This window comes from Carassius carassius, chromosome 39 (assembly GCF_963082965.1).
Source record: "Carassius carassius chromosome 39, fCarCar2.1, whole genome shotgun sequence".
NCBI lineage: Eukaryota > Metazoa > Chordata > Actinopteri > Cypriniformes > Cyprinidae > Carassius > Carassius carassius.
The window spans coordinates 23,912,253-23,923,106 of record NC_081793.1 but is presented as its reverse complement, the minus strand read 5'-3'; the positions used below and the strand labels follow the sequence as shown (position 1 = coordinate 23,923,106).

At 38.3% G+C, this 10,854-nt stretch overlaps 1 protein-coding gene across 4 annotated transcripts in view; it reads left to right on the top strand.

Moving 5' to 3' along the window:
- The first annotated feature begins 1,649 nt into the window (after positions 1-1,649).
- Positions 1,650-10,854, top strand: part of LOC132121674 (protein sidekick-2-like) — a 310,996-nt gene continuing 301,791 nt past the window's right edge. For 2 of the 4 annotated variants that reach the window (XM_059531334.1, XM_059531332.1), the window contains exon 1: positions 1,650-2,608. In XM_059531334.1, the coding sequence (XP_059387317.1) occupies positions 2,464-2,608 (145 nt within the window). In that variant the 5' untranslated portion in view covers positions 1,650-2,463. The remainder of the gene's footprint in view (positions 2,609-10,854) is intronic. The other 2 variants (XM_059531333.1, XM_059531331.1) reach the window with 2 other exon arrangements.

Sequence of the window (10,854 nt, the reverse complement as noted above, 5' to 3'; positions counted from 1 at the left end):
TCTTCACTGGATTAAAAGTGCAAGACTCAGACCTTATCTCAGTATGTCCCAAATGATTCCTTTGACTGATGTACAAATCACTTCTTTACATTCTCTTACAAGTCTATTTAATCTTTCTCTAGTTTTCTCTCTTGTTTCCTTCTCTGAGAAATATGATTAGATATTAGTTTCTCTGCACAACACTGCAAAAAATAATTTTCTTAATCAATGATTATTTTTAATTAGTCTTTATTTATTTATTTATTTGTTTATTTTTAATCGGTTATTTTCCATTAAACAAAAAATAATTTAAAAAAGGTAAAAGTGAACAGCTTTTAAAAAATGTAAATTTACTTGATTACGTTTGCTTATATGTTAGATTTACTTTCACAATGGGGAATGATTGATAATAATTTTGCACGTCATCCTGTTTTGATGTAGATTGGTTGGTTCTTTTATGTTTGTAATGCAATTTAATAATAATGATAGGGTTTTCTTTATTTTTTCATGACTATGAAAATTGTAGATTCACACTGAAGGCATCAAAACTATGAATTAACACATGTGGAATTATATATGGAATTATATACATAACAAAAAAGTGTGAAACAACTGAAAATATGTCATATTCTAGGTTTTTCAAAGTAGCCACCTTTTGCTTTGATTACTGCTTTGCACACTCTTGGCATTCTCTTGATGAGCTTCAAGAGGTAGTCACCTGAAATGGTCTTCCAACAGTCTTGAAGGAGTTCCCCGAGAGATGCTTAGCACTTGTTGGCCCTTTTGCCTTGTGTCTGAGGTCCAGCTCACCCCTAAACCATCTCGATTGGGTTCAGGTCCGGTGACACCCCATCACTCTCCTTCTTGGTCAAACAGCCCTTGATGCCTTCAGTGTGACTCTACAATTTTCATAGTCATGAAAATAAAGAAAACTCTTCGAATGAGAAGGTGTGTCCAAACTTTTGGTCTGTACTGTATATATATATATATATATATATAGAGAGAGAGAGAGAGAGAGAGAGGGAGAGAGAGAGATAGAGAGAGAGAGAGAGTGAGAGAGAGAGAGAGAGAGAGAGTGCTGGGTAAAATAAACAAAATATTGATTGATGGACAGATATAAGCTCACAGATGGTCAAACAGACATACAAAGGGAATAGATAGACAGACAGACAGACAGACAGACAGACAGACAGACAGACAGATAGATATATAGATAGATAGATAGATAGATAGATAGATAGATAGATAGATAGATAGATAGATAGATAGATAGATAGATAGAATATTTAAGCTGCTATTTTTCATTTTCATCTTTTTCTCATTATTAGACTCTTCATAAAGGACTATGATTCTGTTCCGGGGTCAGAATGAGATGGAGACAACATGAAATGAAAACACAATTGAACAAGTAATATCTCATGGATGAGCTGTATTAGTATTTCGTGATTCTCCAAAGGTCATGTCTATGCAGTTCAGTAAATGAAATATCGATACCCATCACTTTTCATCTCCGCAAACACATGCACAAACAACAGAATCAGCTTGGACAGAGAGGCGTTAGTTTAGCCACTAAGCGCTGTGTCATAGAATGATGGAGACATTATTGAAAGGTCATTGTGACCGTTCAACCGTTCCGATTACCTGTTGGTCTGGTTTCGCACGCGTTCATTCCAGTGCATTCAGCAGCGAGCGCCCGTCTGTGTCTGTGTCTTATTGGAGCTCACCGCGCGGTGGCACCGTGCGTCAGCCCCCTTCGCGCGCACCTCTCTCTCTCTGATCTGCTGCTCAAATGATGCTGGAGATTTTCAGCGCGACGGGGCCGGTTCCTGGGCGGCAATCAGCGATGACAGTTTGATCTCTCACGAATACCGTTTTGCACTCTCGTACACAAGCGGAGCTTTACGCAGATCATGTTTCTATAAGACTAAGCGGCACCGTGTCGCACTAAAACGGGACTTGGAAAGTTACTTAAACCGAATGAAGCTTATCCTGCATCTGGGCGGACTCAGTGAACGGGAGGTTCTTCACTGCAAAAGACTCGTTTTGGGGATAACATATGAGCCAGGAACAGAGCTAACTTTTGTTTTACTGGAATGAGAAAAACACAGCGTCATTGATCATGAGCGAATTATCACCAGTCTAATCAGATCCTGGGGACCGTTATCAACAATTCGTGAACTAGAGGCGTTTGCGCTCTGGAGTGGGAATACTTACTGATCAAACATTTATTAAGTGAATGCATGAGAGCAGAGACATTGGATGAAAGAACAAAAGTCTCCGTGATCAGACTTCTGTGCGTACTGTGCACTGTTAAGAACTGAAGTTTTAACATACTGTTCACAAACTCACACCTACAACGGAGTTTTACAACATTCAAGTTTGAGATATAAATGTAAAGGAATAGTGTTTTGACTCGGACAAGACGCGCCAGAGACACTCCAGAAAACTACGCGCACAACTGTGGCTGGACTGTGGAGGAGCAACATGTACCCGGCGTGCCGGACAAACGCGTTCAGTGTCTCTTCATCTGCCTCTCTGGCAATGTTGGGGAAGTCGGGTAAAGCAAAGAAAAGACTTTGTTGGATTGTAATATTGCTGTCGGTGCTCCTACATCTGGCGTCTACACAAGGTAATGAGCGCTTCTTTAAATTGCTGTCTCCAAAGACCTTTAAAAAGGCAGAGTAAGCCTGAGGGACTGTAACATTTTACATTGAGTTCTGAAGTTATTTCATTTGGATTAGTTACTGTTTAAAAGGAACATGGCGCAAGAACAGCTTGAGTTTAGTGATACATTTTAATACATACAGAAGAATCAAGCATGTACAGCATCACTTAACAGTAAAACTTAATTCACAAAATACGTGCATCTTGCTCCATCTTCCCCTATATGTGAGATGTGTACCAGCCATCTACATGCTCGCTCTCTCTCTTCTCTTTATCTATTTCTCATGAATACACTGTACAGCAGTGCTTGTCAGTCCTGGAGATCATATCCTAGAACTGCACATTTTGGATGTCTTACACACCCATCTCAGGGCTTGGAGCCTTTTGTAATGAGCTTACGATATAAATCAGGAAGGCCTCCAAAATGTGTAGTACTTGAGTTATCCAGGACCAGAACATACTCCTGTACATCCCTTTGCAGTCACTAATCAATAATAACCTGCATTTAGAAGTGTACTGAAGTCCATCCAGCATGCAGCAACTGTGCGGACAACAGGTAATTATACAGGACATGGCCGCGAAATTAACTAAAGCCAGTTAATGAGTCTGTGGATTAACTATCAAAATTAATGAACTCCTTGCCTGTTTTATGACTGCACATAATGAGAGATCTCCGTTAAAATGAGTTCACTGATGGGATCTTGGAAACGTGTCTTTATAAGGTGCATGTTATCAGATGTGTATTGTCAGTGCTGACAGACTCTTAATGTGAAATTTTATGTGATGATTCGTTGTTTTTTTTATAAGAACTTGTAAAAATTGCATATGCATGCAACTAAACTTTTTACATCACATAACATACACATCACATACACTTTGTGAGGGAATGGGGAGTCTATATTAACAAAAAACAGGACAATTTTGTTCACTAACTTAATGGCAATATTGACAGTTTGATTTTCCTAATTTGGAAGGCACATGCCCCCTGTCTGGCATGGATTTGTGCTGAAAAGACAGAAAGTAGTCCATTGAGTTTTTCTGCATACAGAGTACAAGGCATTTTAACTGGCCACTTGTGGTAATTTGCCTCTCTTCTCAGCTGATGGCCTCAAGCGGAGAAAATAGTTTTTGTCTAAATTTTGCAGACAGCAGTCGAGGACCAGAAGCTTGAGCAGTCGCTTTCCGCCTGGAAAAGGATAGAAACAATATACTCAAATCTCATGCATGAGACAAAAAATTTCCTGGGTGGCAAATGCTGGCTCAAATGGAAATATTTACACAGGTGCATACTTATATATATATATATATATATAATTTTTTTTCTTCAAGATATTGTACTACTGAAACTTTCTCTTCAGTTGCCAGTTTTCTCCAAGCGTAGCTGCATGGGCTGCTTAGGTAGTTGTTATGCAAGCACAGGTGGGAGTGTTGGGAATGCGTGATAGCTGCAAACACTAAGCCCTGGATCGAGAAATAGGCTGTTCTGTAATGTTGTCTAGGGAGGAAACCATGGCAAACTAGGACATGCCATATATCCATCATTCATGAGTGTATGCTGTCTAACCTGACATTTACAGTCGAGTGATAACTTACACATTGGGAGGATTGGGCTACCAGTTTGTGTGTGTGTGTGTGTGTGTGTGTGTGTGTGTGTGGGTGTGTGCGTGTGTGTGTGTGAATGAAAAATGGAGTAAGAGGAGCAGATTGAGTGAACATGTGTGTTGCAACAAACTTCTTCACAGCGTCTAATGCTCATGTTTATAATGATCTGTGGCATCGGTTGATTCAAGTTAATTGTCTCCATCCTTTCAGGTTTTCCAGGAATGTTCCTGGGGTCTGGAACTCTCACCTAAACATCATTAGAACAGATTCCCACCAAAGCACTTATAAAGTTCTTTGAATCTTGCTCATGTTTTAATGTAAAATCCATTGAGAAACTCCCAACTGATGGAGTGCAAGTGGCAATATACTACCTAAGCAGAACTGTGAGGTAGAATTTTCACATAAATATTTATTTAAATTCAGAAACATAGTTCATAGTGATTATAGGCTTTAATACCCCAAAAAGCAGTATATAATTAACATGATTCATGCAATTCACGTGCTATATTCCAGACTTGTTTCTGAGATTGCATTCTCTGTGAAAAGGTACTGTACATTTGTTGAGGAACAAACTTTGCAATGTTAAAAAGTGTGTTCTGTATTGTATGAATGTGTGTAGTATGAATGAAATTAGTACAAAGAACGTTTGTCATGTTCCCATTGTATGGCATCAGTTGTGTCATTTACTGGCATTCACAATGTCTTTCCCATGAACTTATGTAATAGTAAAGTGTCCATTGGATGTGCCCTCGCTGTAAATAATAGGTAATCTTTGTACTTTTTGTCTACAGTTTTATGAATAATACAGATTGAACTAATTTTTACTTACTTATATAATAGTCCAAAAATTGTGTGTGAAATGTGTAGTATGTTGAAATTTGTAGTGAAGTATGCATATTCGGATGCAAACTGAAATTTCACATGCGATGATATAATACAGACGGGAATTTCAATGATATTCACTGATAATTATCATCCCAAACAAATGATGTTTCATAACTGAAACAAAAGGTCATAATATCAGCTTTTAGTAGTTGCATCATGCCTGGTTAGTACGTGGCATTGAACTAAACCCCAACATCCCAACGCATAGTTTCATGGATATTAAAGGTTCTTCATTGAACCATCAATGTCAATAAGAAATCTTTTTAAGAGTGTATGATACCAGATATTTCATTAAGTTAACAAACAAGGAGCCACAGATCTGCAGAGCCTTGCCGAGAACTGGAGTATATGTTTGGAATTTAAGAAAATGAGACAATTTTATAATACACCCAATGGTGGGGGGGTGAAGCGATTAGCACGTGTGTAAATCATTTGACTTCATTAGATTAGCTTCATTAGCATGCTGTTAAAAGAAGTGTTTCACACTTGAGGTTTCAAAAGGAATACTGTTTGATGAGTGAGTATGGCAGAGTTGAGACGGTAATTCACCTGGACTCAAACTAGAAAACCTCACCGCAGAATGTCATTCAGAGTTTGAAGTGAAGGTAATGACACATTGATTAGAGGTGTATATGATATGATGATGCTCTTCAACCGAAGGCCTCGCAATCCAACACCCAGACTGGCTTATTCAGTTATACTGCTTGTACTGTACATCTAAACCATCTGTGACCTTTTCCCAACATTTACATAGTTAGATAAAGAATTTAAATTCAGCTTAGGGGATTTCGAATTTGGAGGTACATCACAAGTTTGTTTTGTTTTGTTAGTTTTTCTTTAATCCAGACTGAAAGACTTATTTATAGGGTCTGAACTTGGCAACTCCCTGAGAGTTCAACGATGGCCTGTATAGTTGCTTACTCTTGGCACTTAGGAAACCTGTTCGCATTGAACAGACATATTGAGCCCTTGTTGCTTTTTCAGAAATACGAATCACCCAAAAAATAGGATACAGAGGGTAGGAACTATTGATTAAATGTCTTTTTCTTAACTCATTCTTCTTGAATCCTCTCCACCATGTTAAACAGGGCAGGTGTGAAACTCACTCCTATTGCTCCCTGCTGGGTCAGCTTGGGTTTGGATAGGGGCTGTTGTCTTCTTCGGACATACTGTTGCCTTGGGCAATGCCTTGGGCCGTTTCATGCCTGAATACCAATTGCTCATAGCGGCTTGATGTTACCCCCTGAGGACAGCTCTGGTGGTCCACATGAGTGGCTCAACTTCAAATCAACGGTGAGCTTATCACTCAGCCCATGACTGAACATATTCCAGATACCTGGAAATATTTTCTTATAATATGGACACCGCAGTGATAAGTGATAAGTCTAGTGCGAGTACAGCATGGTTAGAAGTGGGCTTTACTGAATTACCTGTCAGTGAATTTCAACAGGTCATGGCATACTGAACAACATATTTTTATTTGTTAAATAAAAATAAGTTTTTTTTTGTGTACATTAATTCTTCTACTTCTTTTTATTTTTCTTATATAGAGTGTTTTCAACACTTATAATTATAATAAATATTATTATTAATTCATTTTAATTAAGTAAAAAGTAAGGTCATTTTCATTTCAGCATGTTATCTTTTGCTTGCTTTGAAAGTTAATTTAATTGGTACGTCACATCAATCAGAAAGGTTTTGCTTTGCATGAATTTGTCATGTTGTAAGAGTGACAGTAAATTACCTCGTAAAATATGAATAACCGTTGCCAAAATGATTAAGGTATGATAAAGCCAGTTTTATGTTTTGCATAACTTTCATCTGACATCTAGATCCACTTTCTGTTTATTTGTTGGCATCATTAGTTAAAATATTATAAAAACAGTATTATATTTGACTGGTGGTCTCTTATTATAAATCACAATGCCAGTTACTGTGAAAGGTTATTCTATTAGATGCAAAATACAGCAATGTTCTGTGAAGTCATTTTTTTTAAATTATGCTTTAAAACCTGAGCATATATGTGAAAAGACCTGTTACGTTTCACACACAATGTGTGCGGAGCATATCTTCAATTTGCAATATCAAAATATCTTCAGAACAGCTCATATATTTTACCTTAACTGTGCATTTATAAGAATGCAGAAACAAAACCAAGTCTGTTCTAAATTGTACCTCAGTGACAGCATCTGGAAAAGAATATGAAGTCACAAAGGAAATGGCTTGTTCTGTCAGACAGGTACCTCGTAGTTTCCCGTAGAGCCTAATGACTCGCTGTGTCTCAACTCACCTGGGGAAGTGTAATGGAGTCCGCAGAGAAGAAGTGGATATACATAGCGCTGCGTAAAATATTACATCCATTTTGGAGTGCTAGCACAGAAGTCAGCAGACATTAAATATTTAAAGAGAAAAGTACATTTGGGAGAAAACAGAAGTGTGAAATAAAGAGCGATACTCAGTGAGAAAATGCATGTGATCACAGTTTTCATTCTTGCTAACCAGATAATAATAAACTGTGTTTGCTAAATCAAGCATTGTGTAATTTCTCTACCTACATTCATTATTCCACTGTGTTCTGCTCTTTTCAACCAATCTGTTCATTTTATGATTAGATGCGCTAATCCTTCAGTCACAACATAAAAAGAAACTGCGTTTAAAACGGTTGGGCAAATCCATTTGTGATTAGAGCTCCTCGGACTCGAGCGTGGCCAACGAATGCAGACAAATGCGCTCGCACATATAGACACACACTGAATACTAAGTTCAAGGACTGTTCCAGCGAGGCATCTATCCATGGTGTGTGTTTTAAATGGTCTCTCTGAGCCCACTGAAGCAGGCATTATGCTACTAGTCAGTTGAGTCATGGCCTCTGAAGCTGTGGCTGCACTAGGATATGACTTCAGTGCCAGACTTATGGGTGTTGCGCAATAGGAATGTACTTTGGTGCCATGGTTCCATCTATAACAACCGGTTTAAACTTGAAAGAAAGCGTCTGGTTGCTTGTCAGCTGTCATTTGATTTCGAAGGGTTCCAAAGGCTGTGACATGAACCTGCAAACATGCTAAGGCATCAAACTAAAGTTGTATAATTAGGGAAAACTCTGGATTCTAAATGTTAAGTGTGGTGGAATAAACAGAAAAAAAGATGTGCATGAAAAAAAAATCGCTTCTGATGCTGATAAGATCTTACTCCTGAGAAAGTTTGAGAAAGATGAAAGGAGCCAAGGAGGGGGGCACTCAGGGGTGCCAGTGAAGGGGTGTAATTGATGCAGTGGCACTATTTACTGTTGTTGCTCATCCGAAATGTACTTACTGTCACTCCAGGGGCACTCCAGGTTTTTTGCTCAATGTATTCCAACCTTTTTAATCTGCACTTTTGCTGCAGTTGCTCTTTGAAGTCGCATTGCATAAAGGGACTCCTAGAGGTTGCTTAAAAGAATGAAATAAAAGATTCAGCGCAGTTTCTTTTTTGCCGTACCTCCTGCTTAGCCCAGATTGCATGATTTGTATGTGTCTTGATTCTGTGTAACTTTGTGTGACTTAAATGAAAATACTCAAGGGTACGGTTGCACCAGCATTCAAAAAGCCTTTCTGAGACTTGGATGTGGTATTCACACTAAGGTCGTGGTGTCATTATATCGATGTAACTATAAATCAGTAAATAATTGTAGAATATTTCATAGGTAAGTGTCAATGTAAAGAAATTGTTTCTATTAATATACAATGTATAGTTATGAAATAAAATAATTTGTATTTAAATATGTAAATAATATTAAGGAACCATATGTAATATATATATATATATATATATATATATATATATACACACACACACACACACACACACACACACACACACACACACACACACACACACACATATATATATATATATATATATATATATATATATGGAATTTTCTAAAACTTCTTGTTATATTATTTATAATTCAATAACATGAAACAATTGTATTTCTCTTGAAATTTGGTATAATTTTTTTTATAATTGCATACTTGTCACGGTTGGTAAACCGTGATCTCTGGGTTTTGCACTTTGTGGGTGAAGTCTGTGTGTTACGCGTCAGCACTGATTAGTTTGTGGGCGTCTCCGTTAATTGTCATTCATTACTCATCCCTATATATTGGCTTGTCTAGCATCTTGTGTTCGTGAGAGCGTTGTTTCATGTTTGTGACCTGTGCTTTGCTTTCTTGTGTGTTTCTGCGTTGGGTGTCCATGTTTCCCCGGAACCCCGTCCACTCTACGCAACCCACCACCAAGCAACACCACTTACCTTCGGCTCGCTTCCCTGCAGTTCCTGTGTCACCCTCTCCTGCTGCCAACTCACCTCCGCCTTCCGGATTCGTCATTCATCACCACCATCTTGGACTGTGCATTCCTTCCAGCGTTATTTGTGTCCCAGTATTGTATTGTTTCATTGTTTTCATTAAATTACCTTAACCTCGCACTTGCTTCCTGCCACTCCTTCACCCCAGTCGTTACAATATTTAAATATGTAAATAATATTAGGGAACTGCATAACCATTTGCATACATATATTTATTTAGAATACATTTTTATAAAAAAAAAATATCATCTAATATAGAAATATACTAAAAAAATTAATTATGTTTCTATTGAAATTGAATGTATAGTTCTGAAATAAAATAATTAGTAAATTTACATAGCCTATGCAAATAAAATTAAGTAACTGTATGTTAAAAATAAAAAACATTGATTGAAGGAATCCTGATATGCATAAGCAGATTGATCTACTCCAATCAGCCTGATTTTATTCCTTCCGTAATTCCTTTCTTCAAGTTTTTTTTTTTGGCGCAACTCTTAGATATTTCCTATAGTGCATAAATTGTATCTTTGTGCCTATTTATGCTATAGCTATGCAAAGTTTTACATTCACAGCTGGTGAAACCGGCCCCTGGTCTACAACTTTGTTTCTGTGGAAATTCAGTCCACAAGCTGAGACAGATGGTTCATGGCTGAGCGTCCATGGGGGCGTCTGCATAGTGACCATTCTAGAGTCTCAGCTGTTCTCAGGTTGTGTAAACTGGCCCCCAGCTGATCTGGTTTATGACTCAATCTTTCCAATCACTCTTTGATAAAGTTCTGTTTGCTTCTGAAATGGTCCCTAATGAGAAGTGCTTTGTAATCTCTTGTGTTTAGGAATATTAGTGGGTGCACGTTAACCAACTGTTGTGGGAGCGTTAAGCTTTGAAATGTTGAGTCAGCGCTGGGCTCTTTTCCATACAGTGTTTTTGTGTCCGCAGTGGTTTCTTTGAAGTTAGAGGTTTCTTCCTCTCACCGATGTCAAGCCTGGTCTGAATCAAGGCAGAACTGGATGAGAGGGCAGAAGGGGCTTTTCAGGGAACAGTATTTAATGATGTGTGATAGACAATGGGGAAGTCATGGCCTAGTGGTTAGAGAGTATGACTCATAACCCTAAGGTTGTGGGTTCGAGTCTCGGGCTGGCAATACCACGACTTAGGTGCCCTTGAGCAAGGGCACCGAACACCCAACTGCTCCCAGGGCACTGCAGCATAAATGCTGCCCACTGCTCCGGATGTGTGTTCACAGTGTTGTGTGTTCACAGTGTGTGTGTGTGTGTGTCACTGCTGTGTGTGTGCACTTCGGATGGGCTAAATGAAGAGCACAAATTCTGAGTATGGGTCACCATACTTGGCTGTATGTCACATCACAATGACATACACA